Here is a 26,808-nt window from a genome sequence, read left to right on the forward strand (position 1 = left end):
GTATTCCTTCTTTAATTAAAGTGGCGTTGTAATGGTTTGTTTTAAAAGCGTTTGCATTTATTTTCATTGATTTGGGTGGATACACGGCCCTCTAGTCTTCCTCATTTCACATGGCTGAATCCATCTGCTCCCTGTTAAGACCAACATAAGTTTTTGTTTGAGCTAATGATTTTTTTAATGCATTTGTAATTTAGTTTAAAGGTATATTTAGCCAGTTTTTGTGGGAATAATTGAGCCATTTGTTAAGAGCATTGTAAAAAAGCGTTAGCATTTTATAGCATTTAAGCTAGCAGACTTTTGCTATGTAAGTTAGTCAATTGTTCTTTTGTTGTACATAGATCCTCTTTTTTATATACATACCGTGTGAGGCTAAGCTGAGGTATTTAGATTTTTTATGTTCCTTATCCGATTACTCGATTATTCGAAATAAATAGTTCATCGAATAATCGGCTACTAAAATAATCGATAGCTGCAGCTCTATTTCGAATGAACGGACGTTCCCAGTCTAAATGGATTGGGCATCGAGCACCGTCAATGGCAGTCTTAGAGTTATTGTTATTTAAAGATTTTGGTAGCAACTTGTTGGTTCATTTTTATGTGTTTTTAGACATTGACACCTTTTTAAAACGATATCTCGATTCTTGGCAGGAGCACATCGATAACCTTTTGGGATACAAAGTATCACGATATATCACCATTTCGATATTTTGTCACACCCCTAAGTACACCCCTTAGAAACTACATCTCTAAATGTCCATATTGAGTACTGCTTGACATTTCCCCTCCAAAATGTCATGTGACCCGCTCCAGGAATTCTGTCAGCATTGCTGCAGAGATTTAAGAGGTGGAGGTTCAGCCTGTTAGTGCTCAGACAATACGCCGCATTCTACATCAAATAGGGGTGCATGGCTGTCACCCCAGGAGGAAGCCTCTTTTGAAGACGGTACACAAGAAAGCCCATCTCATCAGACCATAGGACATGGTTCCAGTAATCCATGTGCATTGTTGACATGTCTTCAGCAAACTGTTTGAGGGCTTTCTTGTGTACGTAGTTTCTAAAGGGTGTACTCACTTTTGTTGCCAGGGGTTTAGATATTAATGGCTGTATTTTGAGGGGGAAATGAATTATCTCTATGTTGTATAAGCTGCACACAAACTACTTTTCATTGTGTCAAAGTGTCAATTTGTCAGTGTTGTCCCATGAAAAGATACACTAAAATATCTGCAGAAATGCGAGGGGTGTACTCACTTTTGTGATGCACTGTATACTATTTAAAGACCCCTAACGGGAACGACGCCGAACCTGCTCGCTGATGCTGTTGATGCCGTCGGGTCCGAGCAAGCCGACGGCCTGCTTGACCAGATCGGCGCGCCCGCAGTTGAGCATCCGGAAGCCGAGGTCCTGCAGGAATTTAGCCTCGCTGGACGCCGCGTCCAGCTTGCGAGCGCCGCACAAACAATCCTCCGCTCTGCCCGATGAGAAAAGAATTCCTTGAGAAAAATATCGATCTCGGGCGCGGTCGCCTCACCTGATCTGTCGGGGCTCGCAGTCGACGCCGGGCAGCATGAGTCGGGCGGCCTGCCGCACGTCGTCGCTGTCCACGGCCGGGCTGCGCCGGTGCTCGGCGTGCGCCACCGCCACGCGGATCCACTCCATCAGCGGAGGCTGCACCAGGAATGGCCTGGGAGGGAGAGGCGAGCCATTAAAGAGTTGATTTCATTTTTAGAGTCGAGCTTTGACGTCGGAACAAAAATTTGACATACGAGAGCTGTAATTTGGCAGAGTAACGACAGCTGTTGGTGAAAATGCCTCTTTTAAAAAAAGCACAACAACATCGTGATACTTCTGAAGCGGCTAAATAAATTATTGACGGTGCGGAGCATCTGCAGCACAGATGAGTAAACAAAGCATTACACCACTCGCTCGCGATGCCTCGGGTGCGCGATACGCTCGTGCGCAAACGTGACATCACTATTTGGAATAAAGAGAGTCAAATATTTGTCGGGTTCAAACGGGGTCGGGCCTCATCTGGAAGCGCCGTTCTCGCCGGCTTCCATTTCACGCTCGTCGTCCGTTCATTTGACGCTCAAGCGTCGCGTAACCGAGCGCACAAGTGACTGCGTTTGAGTTACCGAAGAGAAAAACGCTGCGGGCATGTCAGTCATCAAAGCCACGCAGAAAACCCATCCAAATCATTATGATGAAAAACATGTTCAATTTAATCCCTTCAGACCTAAGAATGCTGCTGATGCGTTCGCCTCTCGAAACCAGTAAATACACTGGATTTAGTTCCTATTGCCACTTCTATGGCGCTAAATCAAGGCCTAAAGTATTGTAATCTGAAAAAAAGAAACGATTAAAAAAAAAAATAATAATAATGTTTAAGTTTTATTCTTGAATCTTTCAAAAGCGAAAAAAAAACATCGATTTTTTTCAGTTACAAATATTTTCAGGTTGAAATTTTTTTTTTTTCCACTTTCAGATCTTATTTTTTCAGTTTCAATCTTTTTTCACATTCAAATATTTTTCATTTTCAAATGTTTTTTTCACATTCAAATATTTTTCACTTTCGAATGTTTTTTTTTCGCTTTCACATCTTTTTTTCAGTTTCAGTTTGACTTGTGAGACAGCCTATCAAAGCAACCCCAAATGATGCTGCCTTCAGGAAACGTGGGCACTTTGATGATATATCACTTCACTCTCCACTTTAATTTCTTGATAGATGTTGTCGAAGTAATGCTAATGGGTCAGTTTTGATGAATAAAAATTAGAAAATATGTCAGGTTGTTGACTTTTACCTAAAGATACAATGTGTCTGAAATCCAACAGAAAACACGAACGCAGCGTAGCATCTTTTTGGCTAGTTTGTGCTGTAATAATTTTCACTTGTGATGCTATTTTTTTGAGATATTCGTGCAAAATGGACCTGAAGTAGTGCCATATGTTTGTGCTAGTTCATGATGCTACGCTTGTAGCGTCTGATGCGTTCCAAAGATATCACACGTATATAGAGCTAGATGCGAAATGACAAACTCGGCGGCGTTAGAAGATGTATATACAACTAGATGCGAAACGACAGACTTGCTGTCTTCGTCAACAGCTGCCATCTTAAAGCAGTAGATTCCTCAGGAAGGCTCTGTTGTAACGAACCTAAGGTGAGTATCTTTTTATGTAAAATACTCTTAAATTGGCAAAATCTTGACTTGAATCTATCTTTAAATGATGAAACAGTTTTAAAATTTTAAGACTGCTTTGACTTGAATGTGGTGCGCCCGCCGTTGTTGTGCCAATGTAGTTACCGCTGGAAAAATTGTATCCCCTGGGCAGAGCCATATGGAGGTAGATTTGTATCTTTATTATTCAATCAAAAAAAGTTGCTACTATCAAAATATATATTTTCAACCCAAAAAAATGTTCCTTCAATCAAAAAATCTTTTTTTTTTTTTTCATTGAAGTCAAGTTTTTTTTCGATTGAAGCAACTTTTTTCATTGAAGTAATGTTGATTTGTGTTTGGGCCAAATTTTGGCTAGGACATTTTTGTCTTTTTTATTCAATCAAAAAAGAAGTTGCTTCATAAGAAATATATATTCAAAAAGAAAAATCACTTCAATCAAAGAAAAGAAGAATTTCATAGAAAGAAAGTTTTTTAATGCGAAAAATTATTTGAGATTGAAAAATTTTCATTTGAACACCTAATTTTTCATTGAAAATTTTTCGTTGATTGAAGCACTCCTTTTTGTGTTTGGGCCATATTATGGGTGGGAAATTTGTGTCTGAATTATTCCATCCCCAAAAAGTTGCTTCAATCAAAAAAATATTTTCAATCAAAGAAAACATTCATTTGAAAAATAAAATTGCCCTCCCCTAGAGAAAAACAATTTTGACCCATTATTAATTTTTTTTTTTTTTTTTTTTTCACTTTTCGACCACCAGAGGGGGCATGCCCCCCGTGGCCGCCCCTTAAAATCCGCATATGGCTACAACCGTAGCATCATGAACTAGCACAAACAAATGGCACCACTTTGGGTCCATTTTGCACTAATATCTCAAAGATGATAGCAGCACAAACGAAAATTATTGCAGCACAAACGAGCAAAAAAGATGCCACGCTGCGTTTGCGTTTTCTATTGGATTTCAGACACATTGTTTCTTTAGGTAGAAGTCAACAAACTGGCATATTTTCCTATTTTTATTCATGAAAACTGACCAAGAGTCGTTCAGAGTTACAAAAGACAAAGCCCCCCCTTAGCATTACTTTAACTACAGGTATCAAGAAAATAAAGTGGAGAGAGTGAAGTGATAATTAATCAAAGTACCCACGTTTCCTGAAGGCAGCATCATTTGGGGTTGCTTTGATAGGCTATCAATTCAACACGCCTCTCCTCGAGGCCCCGCCCCACCGCGTTAAAACACGGACAAAAGTTTTGAAACTGAAAAAAAAAAAAAAAGATCTGAAAGCGAAAAAAAGATTGGAAAGTGAAAAGATTTGAATATGGAAAAAAATTGAAACTGAAAAAATAAGATCTGTAAGTGAAAAAAAAAAAAAAGATCTGAAAGTGTAAAAAAAAAAACTTTGAACCTGAAAATATCAACTTTGTAACTGAGAAAAATCAAAACGTTTTTTTCGCTTTTGAAAGATTCAGGAATAAAACAAACATTAGGTTTCACTTTCTTTTTTTTCCGATCGTTTCTTTTTTTCAGATTACAATACCGTATTGGCCCGAATAGAAGACGGCCCTGATTACAAGACGACCCCCTCTTTTTCAAGACTCAAGTTTGAAAAAAGACTTTTTGAACACCAAATTAATTTTTATACAGAAAATAATTACAGTACATCCGAAACAAATAACAATATATTTGAGAGAAAAAGCATGTTATTTTGCCTCATTCAAATCTGAACATTTAAATATGTCAACTAAAGTGCAATCACATTCGTAAAGGAATGGCTTCTGGTTTTTGAAATGTAAATAAACCAATCTATTGTGATAAAACAACAAAATTGCAATAACTGCATTAACCATCAAAGTGAAGTCTAACTGTAACTGTAGTCTTGAAACAAATCTGAATAAGGAAAAGTATTGCAATAAAATAATGCAAACTGGTTAAACTTGAGAGTAACTGAGATCTGTCATGACAGAACATCGCTTCAGTGATATCTGCCGTCATCTAGCGTCATGAATGGGTATAATGTCTAGACCGCGAATATAAGACGACCCCCTCTTTTTCAGTCTTATTTCAATGCAAAAAACACAGTCTTATATTCGGGACAATACGGTACTTTTGGCCTTGATTTAACATCATACACTTCTGGGAGATGATTGGATGAAACTTTACCCATCGAAATCAAATTGTGAGGTTTGGCACGCCTTATTTTTGGCTCTTTGCAAATGGCTGACCAAACGCAACTTCAAAAAGGATAATGTTAAGTGCTCATTTCACATTGAAAATAACCAAAGAAAAAAAAGCACTTTGTTCTGGTGGTGTTTGAGTAAAGTAAAAATCAGCGCAGACTTGCCCAGCAGAAAAAATGTGAGTCCGAAGGGTTTAAGTCAAAAACTTAACTGAGTGAGTAGTTGACAGCGAATGAAGGAACAAAATCCCTTTATTCGTTCTTGAGGGATTGTCAACACAAACGTACAGACTCGATTAAATCGATCTCACCTCTCGCTGTGTAGCGAGACTTTAGAGGGTTCCACGTTGGGGTTCTCCCACTCCATCTGCGGGCAGTGCATGAAGTAGCACAAGGTGTAGAGCGCCTCGGGCTCCCAGTGGACGGAGCCGGCCGCGCCGTCCGAAGTGCCGCCGGCCGTGCCGTGGCGGTGATGCGGCGGGGTCCCGTTGGCCGCGTTCTTGACGTGGAGCGGCTGCAGGTGGTGCATGGCCCGTGACACCAAATCACCTGGGGACGCAAGAAGGATATCCAAACAGAAAATGGAGCTTTTAAAAGATGCGATCATGTTTGACGACGATTGACGTACGATCTGTTTTATTGTCTTCGGCGACGGCGAAACTTTCTATTTTATTTTCGGATAATGCCTTGAGGAAGTTGCGATCATTTTTCTCTTTTGGAATTGTTGAAGGTTGTCTGTCAGGCGGGCTTTCCAAGATCAAGAAAAGAGGCGCGATGGTGGCTGGAAGGCATCCAAAAGCCCTCTCGGGGGGGTTTGGCCAAATAACCACTTTGATTTTTAACGAGACAAACGGCTAATGCCTCCCTTGATGAAGCGGCGGGTCGCTTCATTAATTCTTCTGCTGCTCTTGCTTGTTTTTTTTTTTTTTTTAGTCCTGCTCTGATTACCTCAGCAAAATTCAAAAGAAAAAAATAGCATATCGTGTTGTTATTCCCGGTAGGAAGGACTCATCACTTTGTATTTTACGCTTATGGAATATGCAAATGAGACGGTGACTAATGAAGTGTCAGCTCGAGAAACGTTTTGACGTTTATTCCATAATCCAAAATGGGATCCCCATAGCAATATACAGTGTGGTATTCATTAACCGGAGCTATGTTGAGAATTTCCTTTGGAAAAATTCCATTGAAAAAATGAGAAGCGCCCTCAATAGTTGCCTTTCCCATGAAATTTAGCATTTTTCTAATAGTCCTTGTCTTTTCCCTCCCCAGAAAAACAACAACTGCAATGTAAGCGTTCCGAGTCAGACCATAACGCGTTTCCTGCCCGGTGTTTATTTTGCGTTGGAAAACGAGGCCGATTTTTGTTTGGGATGAATGGATTCATTGTTTAAAGTGAATCCTTGGCAAGCGAGGCCGCCCGTGTCGTCCTTGAGCTCGACGATGGAAGGCCGCCTGTACGACCGATGCCAAAAGGACGCCTCCCAACTTCAGTTCAAGAACACAAACACTTAGAAACTGAAGCTGTCGAGTGCTATTAAGTGTTCTTCGACTTTCCAATTTGGCCGAAATATAAACTCCCTTTTCGAAGAATAATTGAAAAATGGCTTCCTGTGTCCCTTATCATCTTGATCATAAAATGTCGGTATCGAGTTTCAATGAGTAAACATTCATCGGCCCCTCCCAGTGAATCAGGTTTCTTTCGCCATCAACGGCAAACGACAGGTTTCAAACGCGTGCGATCCCAACCGACAAAGATTGAGGGGCTGTTTACATGGTGACTCTCCGAGAATGCGAAACATTTCAAATTTGTGTCTCCATTCGAAAAATGTCACAATTCTGCATGAAAACGATGTTGTATTCATGCCAGGCCCTAGGGGGCAGTGCAGATTTACAGGGCGACAGAGAATGATGCACTTTGACCCCACCAAGCTCCCTCAGCGTGGAAAAAAATATGCTCGCCCACTCGAAGCAATGGCATTTTTCTTTTGTTCAAAAAGGCACAAAAATGGAAACATTCAACATATTTAATTTAAAAATATTATTAAAAATTAAAGCCGACATTCCGCCATATTTGCTGTTTTTAATGTTTAGTAGCACCGCTGCGCACGCCCAATGTGACGTGTTCGAGTGCTGACGTTATCGTCGCAGTCTCGCGCCGCGGGAGCTTTTGATATGCATGCCAAGGAAGCCCCCCCTTAATCACCCGCAATCGGATTCTTCCACTTTGGAGGCAGGATTCAGAATTTTTTGTCTTCGTCAACACCATATGCACGCAAGGCGAGTCCACTACTCAGTTATTATGACACAGAGTCGCCATGTAAACTGCCCCTGAGCCTTCCCATCACGGAACTGAGCCGACTTGTCGGTCAAACTCGGGAGGCGTGTCTATCGGGACGACCGAAAGTCAAATCGGTCACGTCCGCCCGTGAAGATTTACGCCCCGTTTCCATCATGCCGAATGTGTCACGCGGCGAAAAATGAAGCGCGGCGGAGTATAAAGTCGGGGATAATAAAAAATAGATGGCCCGGAGATGAAAGGCGACACATGCCAGTGAATCTCTCGGCTGTCTGCGAGTCCAGGAGCTCTTCCATTAAAAGAAGCCATTACGGAGGACGCGGATAATGGAGAAGACGCGCTCGGAGAAGGGTGGCAAAGGAACCGATGCGTGATACTCACTGAGCTCTGCGATGCTTCCCACACGCGTGGCTAGCAGCGACTGCTCCAGCGTGCGGAGTTCGGCCTGGCCGTAGCAGCCGTGACCCGAGCGCTGCTGCTGCTGCTGCTGCTGCTGCTGGTCTCGGTGCAGGTTGAGACTTTCGGGCAAACTCGGCACACCTGAACACAAACAGAAGGTTCGGGCTCATTTTAACCAGAGGATTAAGCTCAAACTTCTGATCGTATCTTATGTTTAACACCATAAAAGACTTTTATTCCGCAGCTTTTCTTATCAAGGCGGCAGCAGAATTTAATCCCCGCGCAAACACGAGCAAGCTTTTACTTCTCGTCTTGGGGAAAAGCGCGGCGTAAACAACATTTGGAGTCAATCCCCAGTAGCGAGCCGGGAATCCGGCGAGGAATGTCGGCCGGCGAACGCGAGCGGCAGGAATTCCGCCAGCCTCTCCCTTGAAAGTCCCAGAGAGGCCTCATCAAAAAAAACATTCCGGAAGCAAGTAGACGGCGTTTGAAGGAAAGTCATCAAACGTCAGAGGCTTTTAAGAAGACTTTTTGGAGAGTCCACGTGCTAGCCGAGTTGCACGTCGCTAAATTATTTCACTGGCTTTAATGCCAACGGGCTTTCAATCCATTTCATTGTCTTATTCACATGCAAAAAGTACGATCATAGTTGGGAAGTTTCTATTCAGAAACCTATCCAGTGCACCATTTGAAACACCTCGCTACTTATCGCCTCCGCCAGTAGGTGAAGTTTACAGGAGACGGAGCTTATGTATTGGCTTCAGTATGTTTGCGTTGAAGTTGACGCAAGAACAGATACAGGGATCTTTTGTAATACCAAATGGAAGAGGTGATAACATTTTAGGGTCATGAGGTCAGAAAAGGAAGTGAAGCCAACCGGTGGGGGCCAACATTCCCCGCGTACTGACTCCATGTTCCAAAAGTTTGAAGAAGGCTCGCAGAAAACAGGTTGACAATTTATTCGTCGACAATGGTCAAAAAACAAGGCCAAACAGACGACGGAGGAACAATGCTGGGTCCAAAACAAGGCTACATAGAAATGTTTCCGAGCAGCGAACCCTTTGTTATCTCAGTGTCCAGTCTTTTTGAAAGCCGCGATGGAGTGGGCCGGGCCGAAGGTGTGGCCGGGTGTTGTCTTGGGATCATCTCTCTGTGGCCGGTTTTGGGCGGTTAGGTTCGTGCGTCATCCATCGTGGCTGGGACGTTGTTTTCTGAAATTTCCAGGTTCGCGGTGAATCAGTAACAGGCACACTTTTGCTCAATAGATGATGTTTATTGATTAGAAAATGCAGAATAAATGAGATTCATTGATTACAATCCCACGAGAGCAAGCAACAAGTATCAAAAACAAGCATAACAAATGTCAACGATGACGCTAGATTTGAGTTTGTCAATCCCAGAATCCCCGCGCTACGTTACAGCACAACCAAGTGTCCCCTAGCAATGAAAATCGCTTACCGTGACAAATGAGTGGGAAGCCAGCAACACTCCAGCAGAGCGGCAAAGGAACAGAGCCAGGCGATCCGTACGTGACCCCTGGCGGACGTCACGGGTCGCCCGGAAATGTCCCGTTTTGTAAGGACGCACCCCTCGGAGGCGGAGAAGCAAACGTCTGCCCCAGAGCGGCGCGGCCCCGTCCAATCACAAACATTTAAGCTACTTTCGGTTCAGCCCCTTGAAAAAGGGCTTTTCACATGGGACAAATGAGCTGTGCTGCAACAGATGCAACAAATGGTAAATATTATGGGTGCAAAACAAGTTATCTCTATGGGACCCAGGCGTGTAGTAAAACAATACTATGGTGCAAAACAAGTTATCTCGTGAGATTCTCAAGCGCGTCTCCTAACTATGGGAACAAGGTGAAAAACAATAGAAGTTGTTACAATCTATGTCACAGAAGCAATCATACATCACAAAAGCATAATGTAATATTTTCCCCCATCACTCCGCTCTTTGATCCGGATTGAATTTATCATAAGGCATAATGTGCTAATGCACTTCGGGTCACATAATATTTTCTCCATCAGACGTGGTTGCCACAGCGACCGACGCCGGTCTTGACGTCCCGAGCGCCCGTTATCGACTTTATATCCTGGTTGGGCGGCCGATGCTTCTTGTTTTAGGACAGAGCGCCCTGCTCTTTGTCCTTGGAGTGGCCGGGAGAACTGATTGCGAGAGTTGTTGCGTCAATCTTGCTCGTGGCGCACACGTTGGGCTTTGGTGATAAGATGGCATTGTGTATCTATTCTGCTTCTTCTCATTAAACTGGTGTAAGTGCTATTTATTTTATATTAGGTGTGTTAGAGTAGTACAAACAGTCCTACAGTACATGTAAGAAACGATACTATTCCCTGATTGATTATACTAAGTGTGTTAGAGTAATACAAACAGTTACTGTATATGGTGTGTGCGAGAAAGGTAACTATTCCCTTCAGAAGGATAAACGTGATTGGGATGGCAGCAGATCGGTTCAACTCTTTCCTGCCCTTCTATTTGATGGCCATTCATCCACTTTGCACCTTCAAACGCCGGCACAAACGGACGCATTTCCCTTTTCGGCGGGATTACACCGGCGATAATCCTCGTCAAGGTCAATTAATTGACACGGATCTTCCGTCTGGATGACGCGCATCAAACAGCTTTTTCTTTCCACCTGCAGGAATCGATTCTCTCCGGGAAGAGTGCGGCAATCCCGTCCCCTCCCGAACGAACGCCGGTGAGCAAACTCTGCCGGAATATTAACAGGTAGTCGCCATGGCAACAGGCCATTGCGCCGCCATTGGCTCAGCGGGTCTTAGTGTAAGGGAAGCACAAACGCAATAAAAAGAACCTCTCAGCTGAGGGCCTGCGTGCGTATATCGGATGGGCGAGCACAATGTGTTTTCCCTTGCAGCGGTGACGCTACGAGCACTGCGAGGATCGTGAAAACAAATCAATACGTCATTTTCAGATGAGTTTTCGTGGGGCTCTTTCAGCGCCGTTGACCATGATCGACATCCGATCATGTGGCTCTTTTAAAATCAAGCGTGTTGGTCACCGGACGTCCAATTCATTTGAACTGGGAGGCTAGCGCCGAGTCCTCCCAGTCCATTCCCATCGCCGTCAAAATTTGGATCCTAATGTGTGTGAAGTTTGGAGGCCGTAAAGGAGCTTTATTATACAACTGGAGATGACGAGAAACGGAAAGGGAGAAAACGGCGAGTTGACATTGAAATAAAAAGCTAAAACTCTCCCTCTCACAAAAAGGTAACGCCGGAAAAGAGCGGCCGCAACGGTCATGACACAATTCCAAGTGTTTTGGGACATTTGCAGAGGCAGCTCGGCGGGCGTCACGTAACCAGTGCACTTCCGGGTCAATGGGCGACCAATCACAAAGGTTGCGATGGCAATTCAAGTACGTTAGGGTTACGCCCATTTTGCCCGTTTGCTCAGAGAAATGACATGATGTCAAACGATTTTTTTTCCCACTTTGACTAATCTCATTCCATTCAGCTCAGCGGCAGCTGCGCAAGGCAATGAAAACAGAATTTCCTTGGGGAAGGCAGAAATGCCAAGTCCTGACAGTAGCATATCTGCGCAGTAAAGACGTCGCTCATCATTTTGCCGCCGTCAGCAGCCGGCGGGGGTGGCGCAATTCCGGCCCCTGACAGCTAAGATGCTGACTGAGGTTGAGGGGGCGCGGTTAAGGTCGGTCGGGGTCCCGTCTCATCCCGGCCTGCCACTTAGCGTCACCGTGACAGCGGCGCCCGAGGGGACGCCCCGTCAGCCGGCCCGTTAATGGAGGTGTCAGGTGTTCATCCAATCAGACGCACCGTTCAATTGGAGACGCACCGTGACGTGACGGTGACGGGGGTCACCTTTACCGGCACGGTTGAAAGGAAAGGTAACGAAGGTTAGGAAGCTCCCGACCCAACAAAATGGGAAAATGAGAAAATGCCATTTGGGAGGAAATTGTGTGAGAATGATTTCCAGTCACTTCTTGATTTTGAAGCATTTCCGGGTCACTTCCTACTCATTATTAGGAGTGGGAACCTCTTGGTACCTCAAGATACGATTCGATTTGCGATACAAAGCTCACGATAACGATGATCTGACGATATGGCGATACAACGATTATCGATACATTGGTCAGGAAATCATTCCAGGATATTCTACAAACAATTAAGAAACAGAAAAACAAGCTTCTGCTGTGAATTGGAATGAGTTTATCACTTGTAGACGTCCAATCCATTTAAAGTGGGAGGGTGACATTCGTTCATTCGCTGCCATCCCTCCCACTTCAAACGGATTGAACGTCTATGGCCGGTAGTGGCGGCCAATGCCAGGCAATGAGGTCATTTTGAGCAATTTAAGGTCATTTTGCTTTTGATTTTCAGTTACCTCTGTTGATTTTGGGGTATTTTATGGGTCTCTTCCTGCTCAGTTTGAGTTACAGAACAGGAAGTAACCTGAGAATCACCCAAAAGAATAGGCAGTGACTCAAACTCAGCAGAAAATGACCTGTAAATGCCCTAAAATGAACAGCAAGTGACCTTTAAATGCCCTGAAAATCGGCGTCGAGCACAGTCAGTGCAGCCCTAGAGTTAACTGAGATACTATCATGGTGGAAGATTTTGGTAGCAACTTGTTGGTTCATTTTTTTTTTTTTTTTGGACACCTTTTTAAAATGTTATCTCGATCCCTGGCAGGAGCATATCGATAACCTTTTGAGATACAAAGTATCACGATATATCACCATTTTGATATTTTGTCACACCCCTACTCATTATCTGGGGCCATCATCAGATTTTATTTTTGTGGATCCACCAATCACTGCTGGCCAAAAGTATTGGCACCCCTGCAATTCTGTCAGATAATGCTCCCTTTCTCACAGAAAATGACTGCATTGACAAATGCTGTGCTAGTAATATCTTCATTTATTTTGCTTGCAATGAAAAAACACAAAGGAGAATGGAAAAAAAAAATTCATTATCATTTTACACAAAACCCCAAAAATGGGCAGGACAAAAGTATTGGCACCTTCAGCCTTACACTTGGTAGCGCAACCTTTAGACAGAACAACTGCGAAAAAAAACACTTCCTGTATCCATCAATGAGTTTTTTTTTACAATGCTATGCTGGAATTTTAGACCATTCTTCTTTGGCCAACTGAGATTTGAAGGGTGCTATTTTCTGATTTCTCCACAGGTGTTCTATGGGATTCCGGTCTGGACTCATTGCTTTCTCTCAAAGCATTTTCTAGTGCTTTTTGAAGTGTGTTTTGGGTCATTGTCCTGCTGGAAGACCTCTGAGGAAAACCCAGCGTTCTACATTATACTGCAAAATTTGTTGGTAGTCTTCAGACTTCATAATACCATGCAGACAGTCAAGCAGTCCAGTGCCGGAGGCAGCAAAGCAACCCCAAAACATCAGGGAACCTCCACCATGTTTGACTGTGGGGACCGTGTTCTTTTCTTTGAATGCCTCGTTTTTTTCCCCCTGTCAACCAGGGGTAGCCAACTCCAGTCCTCGAGGGCCCCTATCCAGCTTGTTTTCCATGTCTCCCTCCTTTAAAACACCTGAATCAAATGATCAGCTCATTAGTAAGCTCTGCAGGAGCCTGATAACGATCCTGATTATTTGAGTCAAGTGTATTGGAGGAGGGAGACATGGAAAACAAGCTGGATAGGGGCACTCAAGGACCGACGTTGGCCACCCCTGCTGTAAACTCTATGTTGATGCCTTTTCCCAAAAAGCTCACCTGAGCAGAGAACATCCTTCCAAAACGTTTTTGGCTTTCTCAGTTAAGTTTTGGCAAGCTCCACCCTGGCTTGTTTTTGTCTCTGGATCAGAAGTGGGGTCTTCCTGGGTATCCTACCATAAAGTCCCTTTTCATTTGGACGCCGGCTGATATTACGGGTTGATACTTTTACCCTCGGACTGCAGAACAGCTTGAACTTGTTTGGATGTTAGTCAAGGTTCTTTATCCACCATACGTACAATGTTTCATTGAAATCGCTTGTCAATTTTTATTCCCCTCCACATCTAGGGAGGTTAGCCACAGTGCCATGGGCTGTACTTATTGATGACACTGCGCACAATAGACACGGGAACATTCAGGTCTTTGGAGATGGAATTGAAGCCTTGAGATTGCCCATGCTTCCTCACAATTTTGCTTCTCAAGTCCTGAGACAGTTCTTTGGTCTTCTTTCTTTTCTCCATGCTCAATGTGGTACACACAACGCACAGGACAGAGGTTGAGTCCATTTTAATCCATTTTAACTGGTTGCAAGCATGATTTAGTTATTGCCACCCCTGTTACGTGCCACAGGTAAGTAACTGGTGCTGTTAATTACACAAATTAGAGGAGCGTCACATGATTTTTCAAAGGGTGCCAATACTTTTGTCTGGCGCATTTTTGATGTTTTGTGTAAAATAATATTGATTTTTAAAAAATTCCATTCTCTTTTGTGTTTTTTTAATGGCAAGCAAAATAAATGAACATATTACTATCAAAGCATTTGCATTTTCTGGGAGAAATTGAGCATTATCTGACAGAATTGCAGGGGTGCCAATATTTTTGGCTAGCACTAAATGGAGTCCAAGTTGAAAGTCGGAATGGAGAATTTGTGCCATTGGAAAGGATCTTTGTCCAAAAAATTGAACTTGTGGGAAAACAAGCCAGCATTGTGCGAATTTTCGGAACATTTGGGAGTTGAAACGGTGTGAATCGGGTGTCAAATGGAGATAAGTTATTGCTCCATTGGCACCTAAGCTAAGAAAGGAGTTCAAAAGTATGTTCATTTTCTATCCACGGGAGAATTGTGGGTAATGTCGTCTCCCGAGATGAAAGCAGCAGCTCTCGACATCCTGGAATGTTTGCTGGGCCGCCTTGCCTAGCCTTTGTTGTCTCTGAGCGATTGCGCTCGCTCAGCCGATAAATGCTCTCATTTGTGACTCTAAAGCGGGTTTTCCTTCTTGGAAATAAGTAGTAAATATGCCACTTATGTTTATGCCGAGACGTGCTGAAAAGTCAAGAAATACAAAAGGAGGATTGGAGTTTCGTTCATGAAAGTGAGCTTCGAGGACCAGATATCATCCTAAAGTATCGGGCTAAATCCGCAGGCTCCATTTAGTTTGGTTCCGAGTTTGCTCCAATTAGCGAAGTGGGTCACGAGGAGCGGCCGAGGATGTCGGCCAGTTGAAAAGCTGAACTCTCCAGCACGATGCGGCCGGCCGGGCCTCGCCCACAGCACTCGCGCGTTCCCAAAATAAAACAGGCGAGATCCGGATGAGGCTAACCCTACGTGGGAAAGTTTAAACTGGACTTTCTATCATTAACTTGAGGGCAGGATGCCACTTTAGTCAGCTAAAATCATTTCAAAACACTATTTTGAAGCAAGCCGCTCTTAATTTGTACTTCCTGCCCACCGTATAAGGTCATAAGTTCAGCAGCGGTCATACAAAAAAAAGCCTTGGATTGGAAGCCTGCTAGTGACAGACTGTGTGGGAAAAAAAAGTGGGACCTTTCATGTTAAAGCTTGAACTCAAAGGGATTGGGTAAATCCTTTGAAAAAGAGAAGGTGAGACGTTCAGAAGGCAAGAAGAAAAAGAAGCCGCTGGCTGTTTGCTTCCTGCAGCCGCATAAACATGTTTTGGAAATATATATATTTAAACACAACAGGCATCCGTGGGGGTGAAGGGGCGGTTTTCCCTGGAAAATCCACACAACTTCACACCGAGATATCATCTACCTCCTCTAGGGAGCAAATTATCTCCCCCCCACATGAAAGCGGCAGCAGAAGTCAACACGCACGGTCATCCGCCACCCTCCTCCTCCTTCTTCTGTGTGATGTTTTCATTTTGCTTTTCACTAGCGAGCTACTGCCCAAACAACAAGGAGGACTTTTCAAGATGCTCATCTGCAAAATGTAAAAAACATCATCCTCAAAAGATTACGACGCAACATTGTGTTGCCACTGTACGATCGATGGCGGCGGCCCGAGGCGAGCGCTGTCCGCCGGTCGCACGCTCCCGACACGGCACGCGCCAACGATTTGTGCAACCGCGACCGCTCCCGATCCATAACGGCTACGATTTTCACTCCGGGAGAGCGAAGTGGCGTTCGTCGACGACCCGCTCGATCATTACCGCTGACCTCTTCACTTACTGGAGGATTTCTGGAGGATACATGAAGACACCCAGCCTGGATCCCACCAATTTCAATAACCTCCGCCCCATCTCCAACCTACCTTTCATTTCCAAAATTCTCGAAAAAACCATTGCATCCTAACTCCATAACCACCTCATTACCAATGACATTTACGAGCAGTTTCAATCCGGTTTCCGCCCCCTCCAAAGCAATGAAACAGCCTTACTTAGAATTGCAAACGACCTCCTCATAGCATCCAACTCTGGTTTATTATCAATCCTTGTCCTCCTCGGTCTCACTGCCGCCTTCGACACCATTTCCCACACTATCCTTCTCGACCAATCGACTCTCCTCCCTCGGTATCACCCACGCACCCCTTTCCTGGTTCACTTCCTACCTGTCTAACCGCACACAATTTGTCAAATTCGGCCCCAATAAATCCAATTCCCTCTCTGTCTCCGCGGGCGTGCCCCAGGGGTCTGTCCTGGGACCGCTCCTCTTTATCAATTACATTCTGCCCCTCGGTTCCATCTTCCACAAACACAACATTCACTTCTACTGTTACGCGGATGACACCCAGCTCTACATCTCCTCAAAACCAACCGCCTTGCTACCACGTTCCTCCCTCACCCTTTGCTTGGATGACATTAACTCTTGGTTCTCCTCTAAACTTCCTCCTACTCAGCAGCTCAAAATCAGAAGTCCTCCTGGTTGGAACCACCGCAATGCTCTCTAATGTCCATAAGTTCTCTATTACCATCAACAATGTACCGATCTCTCCTTCTACTCAGGTTAAAAGTCTGGGTGTCATCTTCGACAGCACGCTCTCCTTCCGGTCACATATCAACAGCATCACTAGATCATCCTATTTCCACTTTCGCAACATTTCTCGCCTCCTCCCTTCTCTCACCCGCCATACCGCTTCCACCCTGGTCTGTAATCTAATAACCTCCCGGCTCGACTATTGCAACTCACTGCTCTTCAGTCTCCCTAAAAAGTCCCTCCAGAAACTGCAGCTCCTCCAGAACTCAGCAGCACGCCTCATCACTCGGACCCCCGCAACACACTACATCACCACCATCCTCCATCAACTTCACTGGCTTCCCGTCAAAGAAAGAATCGCATACAAGATCTTCATCATCACCTTCAAAACACTCCATGGCATGCCCCCCCCTACCTTTGCAACCTTCTCTGTTTAAACAATCCACCCTGTCCACTTTGCTCTTCCACTATTCTCCCCCTTTCTGTCCCCCGTGTCCGCCTCTCCATCTTTGGTTCCAGAGCTTTTAGTCAATGTGCCCCCCAGCTCTGGAACTCCCTACCCCCCTCGTCACAGTGTATCTACCCTATCACTTTTCAAATCCAGACTCAAAACACACCTGTTCACGCTTTCTTACCCACCATAACCCCTAGCTCTGTTATATCTTTACTTCTCTTTATTGTGCTTTTATTCTTTTGATATCTTTTTTGTTGTTGTTGTTTTTAAATGATTGTTTTGATCGTACTGTGATTCCATTTCTCTTGTGAAGCGTCTTTGTGTGGCTTGAAAAGCGCTCTAGAAATAAAATGTATTATTAATATGATTACATGTATGATTTTTTTTTTTTTACCAGTCACCACTCATGTTATTGTTGGTGTGTACACTATCATTTTGAGCTTTTTTCCTCTGTTTTTCACGGACGGATCACAATGAACATTGGTAGGTAGGATCTACGGATAAATACGCATCCATCCAATTTTTTTTTTTTTTTTTTGTATCCAATCAGCATACTCACTCCATCTAGTCCTACCCCTTCTGGAACCCGATCATAGCAATTTGCGCCTAAATAGAGGGTGCTAAACATGTTTATTGACACTAAAATGGAATAACAAGCGTCCCACTAGCGTGAAGTCATCCAGGCCAAGTGGGGGCGGCGCGTGCTGATGGATGGCCCATCTTGTGCAATATAGATTGACGGCCCCCGGGAGGTAAACACTTGATTGTTTCTCCGTTCGGGCCTCGGCCTGACAGCGAGGGGGAGGCGGCGGGCGACGTTCCGGGGTGCATTGCGACAGATTGTAAATTCAGCGCGTGCAGCGCCGCTCCGTCGCCATCCGTCTTGTCCTTCCTCCGCCGTCTTATCGGCACCATCGCTGGTTGTCTTTGCGCTGCATCTTTTCTTCAAATAAAAGGAATGAAACCAAGCGAGGAGAGATAAGAGAGAAGGCGGTGAGATATACCACTTAGAGGCTGATGGGTGGCAAGAACGCACGGTCACGTTTCTCACAAGGCCAAGTTTGTAGCTTGACGCGTCCCAATACTTTTGTCCGGATCCAATGTCCATTCATGAGTTCATTGACTGCAATTGACCGCAACTGTGACAGCGCTAAAGCAGGTCAGCGCTAGTTAATTACAGTGTGCGCTTCAACACAAACACACAACGCATGAATAACAGAGACTGCAAAAGACACAATATTCATAAAAAGCGGCATAGGTAAGTCGCGGTAATTAAGCCATGATAAACGAGTATCCGGCACGCTACATCCGTCATACTAATTTCCGGAATATTGCACACGCCTTATTGCGGGAGAGCTCATTTACCATCTGGCCCACAAAATTAGGAATTGTGCCAAAAGTGCGGCTTGCTTTTCTCCGGGGACCGTTTATCAAACTGGTCGCCGGTCTTCAACGTCAAATCTGTTTTAACTAAGAGGGTTGGCAGAGTGTGCCGGCCGCCAACTCTCTACGTCCACATTGATCGGACGTATATCGCCGTCAATGGCGGCCAGGCTAAAATGCTAGGAAAAATCTGACCATTTCCTTCCGGAAGGCTAATAATTTGAGTCCTCCACTGTCAAGTATCTGATATTTATCTCCTCAGCTCTGGAATATCCACCGGCCTGGAATTCTAATCAGGAAAGGTTGCGGCAGCGTGACAGGAAATGATTTACATCAAGACGGTCCTGAAAGAAAAGAGTACGCAACGGCAAACCGAACTAACGCGAAACTGTCAGAGCGGAGCAAATAAAACGTTCGGGCGTTCCAATTATCTCCCACAGGGAGAAAAAAAGTGACATTTATTGGCCTCCCTGTGGAAAAGAAGAACGTGGGAGGAGACGCGGCCTGAGAGCGGCATACCAAACGCGTCTCGGTAAATTTCGCCCAGGTCAGAGATGAGCCGGTCTGGGGAACCGAGCCGGGATGGTAGGAGTGAGAACGGCGACCTTTCCGAATGTTAGCGAGATGAGAAGGCTTATCAAAAAGGCATCAATATTAATAGACACACTCTAAAATTCCATTAGTTCCATGTAGACTTTGGGTGGCCTTGTTCAGATCCAATTTGGTGAATCAACTATTTTTCATTTTTATTGTGGGAATGCTTTGCGAGAGTCCAATTATCCTACGTTATTTTGATTTGGGGTTTTTTTGGTCAGCAAAACCTATTTACCCCAACATGATATTAAAAAAAAAGCCCCATTCATTAAAAATGGTCGGGAACTTTTAGAAGCATCGGTGCAGGGACCGCTAAGCAACGGAACCGTTTTAAAAAGTACACAGTAGTAGCCGGTATCTGATAAAAACCTATACGATAGCCGTTCCTATTGACTTTCGATGGGGAACAGCAAAAAAAATTCCCCGTTGACTTTCGGACCCATCCCAAAAAAAAAAAAATTATTTTTGTCTAACAAAATGTAACCCAATTTGCAAATTCGAATTACGGCTGCAGCTATCAATTATTTTAGTAGTCAATTAATCTGTCAACTAGTTAGTTCGAATAATCGAGTCATCGGATTAGGAGCATTGAATGCGTTGCGGAATAATAGTAAAACAAAGGCTTCAACAGTATAAAATACAAAACAAAATTCCCAACTGTTTCTTCAAACTATGCAGAATTGCACTTTTATTTAAAAATAAAATTCCTAAGCTTAGCTTTAACAGTATTTTTAAAAAAAATTAAGATCCAAGTACACCAAAAGAACAATTGGCTAACTTGCATAGCAAAATTACACTAGCTTAAATGCTATCAAATGCTAATGTTTTTTTTTGTTTGTTTTTACAGTTTGTTTAACACATCGTTCAAACAAATATTCCCACAAAAAAACTACTAACTATACCTTACTTACTTACCTTATGTTGGTCTTAACAGGAAGCAGCTGGATTCAGCCATGTTAAAAAGAGTTATGTCATATACATTGTTGGCCCTAGAGGACAGTGTATCCACCAAAATCAATAAAACTGAAACTAAAACACTTTCAAAACTAACCATTACAACGCCAATCAAATGGAACGAATACTTGAAGCAGCTCAGGAATGACAGCAACACCTTTGTTGTTGGGGGGGGATTCTACTTCTCGCAAAACAGCCCATCAAAAGCCTGGGCAGGCAGTACACCGCAGATCTGTCTGACAAGCAGATGGGGAAAGCTATCATGAAACGGTTCTGCGATGGCCTGGCAAGGATCGATCAAAGCCAACTCCCTGGGAAATACAAGGTCTGGTGCTACCAATTTACACTCTACCAGAGGATAATGTGGCCCATAAAAATGAGTGAGATCTCCTCATCGACCGCGAACAAGATGGATGGGAAAGCCAACTCATTCATCCGAAAGTGGTCGGGGCTTCCACGTTGCCTCTCTGAAGCCGGCCTCTTAGGAAAAAAACACGCTGCAGCTACCACTGAAGTCACTCCAGCTGGGCTACATGCAAGAGAAGGCCAGGTTGGTCCTCAAGCTTAGGGAGTCCACAAACAATTCAGTACGGAACGCTAATGCCAAGATTCTGACTGGCCGCAAGTGGAATGCCCAGTCGACCAAGCCATCAGCCGATTACAACACCAGGAGATCGAGTCCAGACAGGGAGAGTAGGCTTAGGATGGGGAGATGCACCACGTTTCTGGTCCGAGGCCATCCGCAAGGAAAAGAAAGAGATGGTGGTAGGTGACGAGGATGGAGGAAGACCACTACAAAACCAAAGCTGTGTTGCAAGGAGGCTGGACAACCTGGGAGGGGATCACGCATAGGAACATCAGTTGGTCAGACGTGTGGAAGATCCCACAGGCAAGACTTAGCTTCCCCATCCGTTAACCTATGACACGCTTCCCTGCCCTCGGAACCTCCACCAGTGGTTCAGGAGGGAGGAATGGTGTGCACTCTGCAATGTTCCCAACATAAGTCTCCAGCACATCTTGACAGGCTGTAAGATCACGCTCTCCCAGGGCCGCTATAGGTGGTGCCATGACCAAGTCCTGAGGAAGCTAACCGAAGTGCTGGAGGACTGTCGACAGGGAAGCAGATTATCACCACCTGCAGAGGACTCCACTAACTTCGTCGCAAAAGGAGGGGTCAGGAGAAGCATCAGGCCCAGGACAACAACAAAGCCCCTTTCCCTTGATCAGGAGTGGAGTATGAGGGTCAACCACGGAGATCACCATCATCTCTCTCCAGCCAGATATAGTCGTGTGGTCTGCAAAGGCAAAAGCAGGGTTCCGTATCGAGCTCACAGTACCCATGGAAGAGGGGATTGAGGCAGCCTGTGAACGCAAGAAGGCCAAGGACTCAGAGCTGGTTGCTGAGTGCCGAGAGGCTGGCTGGAAGACTACCATCTACCCAGTGGATGTCGGATGCCGAGGCTTTGTGGGGATGTCAACAATACGCCTCCTGAAGGACGTGGGACTCACAGGCAGAAGACTCAAGACGGCGATAAAAGACCTGGCAGAAGAGGCTGAAAAAGGGAAGTTTTGGCTCTGGCTCCGGACAAAACCTAGAGGAAGAACACCTAACCCCCAGACAACAGCCCCAGGGGACAACACCCATCAGCTGCAGGAGGTGACAGGGAGACGTCTAGGGTTGGGCATCGTTTGAAATTGAACGATTCCGGTTCCAATCCCGATTCCACATTTCTAAATCCGGTTCCGACTGATTCCCGATTCCGATTCTTTTAAGAGGCAGGGTCAAAAAAAAAAAAGCAAGTTCCAAAAAATTGCAGTTTATATTAAAGTCTTAACTTCTCAACATTTTTTTAAATTAAATGAACTTCTCACAGGGCTAATTATAACTTGTATAAAAGTATCAGTTTTTAAACTCGAGCAATTTTTTCCCGCTAGGCGGTCAGGGCATCGAAACAAGGAATTGAAATTTAAAAATTCGAACGATTCCGGGAGCATCGGAGTGTTAGAACCGATTCCCATCGATGCTCGATGCCCAACCCTGGAGACGTCCCTGTCACTGCTCCGCCACCAGGAGATGTAAATGGTGGTTTCTGGCTGATGACCCTGCGTCCGACCAGTGGGCACTGGAGGAGGTACGACAGGCAGTAATGCCCAGCAGGAACTACCATCTTCCTGTATAATCCTTATTTTAAATAGAAACACATGACTTTTTTTGTGGGGGAAAAAAAGAAAAAAGATCACAACAAAGCTTGTTCCGAGCAGAAACCAATTTGAGGTTACAGCGCGTTCTGGATGCCTGCCCGGATAAACGTGTGATGGGATTTGATGATGTAATGTGACAGGATGAGCACATAGTTTGCATGTAAGCATGCAAACTTCTATTGACTGCAGGAGAATATTTCTGATCTTGGATTATTGAGTGCAGAGTGGAAAAAAAATATCAACGTGTAGGAAGATGGCTCACTGACAAGTTAAAGTTAACTGGAATTCAGCCTGTCCGGTGAGAAGAAAATGACGGATCTTTTTTCCTCGCCATGACTACGCCACGGAGGCGAGGTTCCCCTAATTGCCCCGGCTACGAGTGCTACCATGGCAACACTGTGGCACATTCCGCAGCGCCCGGGAAAAAAAAGATGCTAATCGTTGTGGTTGTTTTAGTGTCCGAAAGAGACGCGCCGCACGTGCCAATTGTGCATCGCCGGCCCGCTGTTCGATGCCCGCTGTCATTTCAATGATTTTTCCACGGTGTTTGACATCCATTTGACCCGCAGCTGTCGCCTAGTACAGTTTAGTGTCTCATTTAGATGTAAAAAGCATCATAATCGAAGGGAAAGTTTGCGTTGGGAAGTCTCTTTGGCAGGATGCAGTTGGCGGTGACAGACACCCAATCCATTTGCACAGAGACGATCGCTGCCGGAACTCCCGGTTCAAATGGATTGACGTCTTTCTTCGTTAACAAGATAGGAACTGAAAAGAACTGACCGGAACAAACAGAGTTTTCCAATTTCACCTTTTGGAGCCAAAACTCTCCCAAACGGGGACTTAATCATACGCGGCGTCTCGACCGGAAGTTTGGAAAGAACCAATTACAACTCCGGTTTCAGTCGGACCCGAGCAGACTCGTGACGGATGGCGGTCCATTAGGACTCGACGGTCAATAAAAGACCAGAAGGCAAATTACGGCCAGGGAGGGGGTAGCGATGCGGGCTCCGTTATCATTACTTGAACAAATGCGCAGCTTGCCTTCATCGCTCAGCGGCAATCGCAGAAAGATAAGCCTGACGCAACTCTGAAATTTATAAAAAGCTCTTCAACAGAGTGCATTTCGCCGTCCGCTCCTCCCACTGCGGTGCCCTGGCGCTTCGACCGGTCGCCGCAGATGGTCATCATTGCAGTCGATTGTCAAGAAATTGGTCATTTACGTGCTGGCTGGATAGAAGCGTGTTTCTCTAGCAGATAGACGGACGATTGGGTAGTTCTACTTCTCGTTTCCTGCTACAAATGTACTCGTAAAAATTCAGCGCAACACCGTTCCCAGAGGAGCGAACTCGGCAGCCAGCGCCATCCATCAAGGGACTCGGCTCATTTCCCCGCCGTGATTATCCCCGCTTTCGTCGGTCGGGAAAAAATGCGTGGCGCAACCGGGACGAGGATCGAGTCGACTCTCGTTGATCGCTCTCTTTCCCGATCGTATCGAAAGGTATCCCTTCCGAACCAAATCGTATAATTGAAGATATCGCTTTGGTATCAAATTACGACACCGGTATCCAGACCCACCTAGTATTTCCAAACCCTATTGTAATTTATTGTTATTCTTTTGTATCCCTTCACACTCCAGCTTGCCAAGTTTGTCTTTTAACAACTTTATTTGGGATGTGACACTAGCGAAAAGATTCCGCATCATTTCCACAACGTAACTGATGGCTCCCGCGGTGATTATCTAGCGGGCCGCAAAAAGCTCATCAAAACTGCTTCATTAATTTTTATATAACCTCGCAGAAACACACGCCACCGCAGAGAGGAAGGGTTACATCGTGCTGTGTTCGACTTGGAAATAACGCCGCGCAGTTAACTCGTCGGCTGATAGACGCAAAAGAACTGATTGGTTTGGAACATTTTGGAGTTGCAACAGTGTGAATCGGGTGTAAAATGTACATACATAGGTGGCAAACATTTGGCAAGAAAAAAAAATGGATTTGTCGCTTGCGTAGAGATCAGCTGCCGACTTTGGCTACTGGAGTTTATTTAAATAAGGTATTAAAAGGCGGCTCCGGCTGGCTGTGTTGCAGGCGCTCTCGGCTACGAGCTGGCCTACTTTTGAGCAGCCCAAAAAGGCCGGCAGAAGCCGTCTGGCCCCGCCCTCCTCGGCCTCCCTAGACGGGCCGAGGGAGCCGCGTGATGCGCCGTTTACGCTCATTCGTGACCTCATCCGCGGCTGAATCACCGGCCAACTGAACACCCACGCGCGGTTCTCTCTTCACCGCTGCTCGGAATGAACTCAGTGAGTGCCACGGATGTCCAACCCATTTGACTGGCGTTTGAATGACGCTCCTCCTCGTCATACGGATTGGACGTCCGTCGCCGTCCAAGGCGCTGAATGACAACTAGCCATTCATTCCATTCCTGCAGCCTCCAGCGAAATATTCCTCCTGTAAATCTCAAGCAGACACACCAGCGATCCCGTAGGAGGCTCCACTTCTCCGCTGTGTGTGCGCGTGTGTGTGTGCAAGTGTCAAAATCAGAAAGGAGATGGCTGCTGAATTCTTTGTCGCACCAGCGCACACATACCGGAGGGGGAAGCCGAAAAGAAGTGTCAGGCCTCCTGACGCAAATAGGACGAGCCAGACCATGCACACACGCCTGCATGGCTGAAACCAATCTAAATGGACGGAACATTTGGTGCGGCACTTTTTCGGTGACTATTCCTGAATGTGAATAACAAAGGGAACTAAAAAAAATGCTATTTCTGGGCTTTGCTGTGTTGGTTGCTAAACACCTGTGGGTCACTTCCTGTTGATCTTTGGGCACTATGGGGAATTTTGACCTCCAATCAGTGTTGTTTTCTTCAGCAATGACGAAAACGAAAATTTCGATTTTGTCAACGAACACTTTTTTTTTTGTGTTTTGGGAGACTTAAACATAACGAGACAAATGCCAGTTTCCGTCTGACAAAACGAGAACGAAATGAAAATGCGCAATGGTTTCCGTCACATGTTCACAATATGTGACATTTTATGTAGTTAGTCTGCATCGCAGGTTTGCATACACGTTAAAATTTGTTCTCTTGGCCAGAGAATATGCAATGTTGATTTAGTCTTCAAAGGTCTGTGCTGAGTGATCATCACACCCTAAATGTCACTAGCCTTAGCATAGAGTTCACGTTTGCGTTAGCATTAGGCTAATGATAACGGCGAGCATCCTCATCCTCCACATCCTCTGTACTGTTTTCCTGCATAGTGTGTGTTATCACCAAGTTGATAGAGGCTACAATACAGTGCTGGCCAAAAGTATTGGCACCTCTGCAATTCTGTCAGATAATGCTCCATTTCTCCCAGAAAATGATTGCAGTTACAAATGCTTTGGTAGTAAAATCTTCATTTATTTTGCTTGCAATGAAAAAACACAAAAGAGAATGGGAAAAAAATTGATTCATTATCACTTCACACAAAACTACAAAAATGAGCTGGACAAAAGTATTGGCACCCTTTGAAAAAAATCATGTAAAGCTTCTCTAATTTGTGCAATTAACAGCACCTGTTACTTAACCTGTGGCACATAACAGGTAGTGGCAATAACTATATCACACTTGTAGCCAGTTAAAATGGATTAAAGTGGACTCAACCTCTGTCCTGTGTCCTTGTGTGTACCACGTTGAGCATGGAGAAAAGAAAGAAGACCAAAGAACTGTCTGAGGATTTGAGAAGCAAAATTGTGAGGAAGCATGGGCAATTTCAAGGCTACAAGTCCATCTCCAAAGACCTGAAAGTTCTTGTGTCTACCGTGCGCAGTGTCATCAATAAGTGTAAAACCCACAGCACTGTGGCTGACCTCCCTAGATGTGGATGGAAAAGAAAAATTGACGAGAGATTTCCACGAAAGATTGTGCAGATGGTGGATAAAGAACCTCGACTAACATCCAAACAAGTTCAAGCTGTCCCGCAATCCGTCAACCCGTACTATCCATCGGCGTCTGAATGAAAAGGGACGGGATACCCAGGAAGACCTCACTTCTGACCCGGAGACATAAAAAAGCCAGGCTGGAGTTTGCCAAAATTTACCTGAGAAAGCCAAAAACATTTTGGAAGAATGTTCTCTGGTCAGATGAGACAAAAGTAAAGCTTTTTGGGAATAGGCATCAACACAGAGTTGACAGGGAAAAATATTAAGCATCCAAAAGAAAACAACACTGTCCCCACAGTCAAACATGGCGGAGGTTCCCTGATGTTTTGGGGTTGATTTGCTGCCTTTGGCACTGGACTG

The 26,808-nt window shown here is 44.8% G+C and overlaps 1 protein-coding gene across 3 annotated transcripts in view; it reads right to left on the bottom strand.

Moving 5' to 3' along the window:
- The window catches only part of LOC130928710 (ankyrin repeat and BTB/POZ domain-containing protein 3-A-like), a 50,293-nt gene that overhangs the window by 12,043 nt on the left and 11,442 nt on the right, over positions 1-26,808 (bottom strand). For all 3 annotated transcript variants that reach the window (XM_057855426.1, XM_057855428.1, XM_057855427.1), the window contains 4 exons: positions 8,033-8,191; positions 5,664-5,901; positions 1,530-1,682; positions 1,304-1,469 (listed from right to left, as the gene is read on the bottom strand). In XM_057855426.1, coding sequence (XP_057711409.1) covers positions 1,304-1,469; positions 1,530-1,682; positions 5,664-5,901; positions 8,033-8,191 — 716 coding nt within the window. The remainder of the gene's footprint in view (positions 1-1,303; positions 1,470-1,529; positions 1,683-5,663; positions 5,902-8,032; positions 8,192-26,808) is intronic.

Source organism: Corythoichthys intestinalis, chromosome 13 (genome assembly GCF_030265065.1).
Source record: "Corythoichthys intestinalis isolate RoL2023-P3 chromosome 13, ASM3026506v1, whole genome shotgun sequence".
Classification (NCBI taxonomy): domain Eukaryota; kingdom Metazoa; phylum Chordata; class Actinopteri; order Syngnathiformes; family Syngnathidae; genus Corythoichthys; species Corythoichthys intestinalis.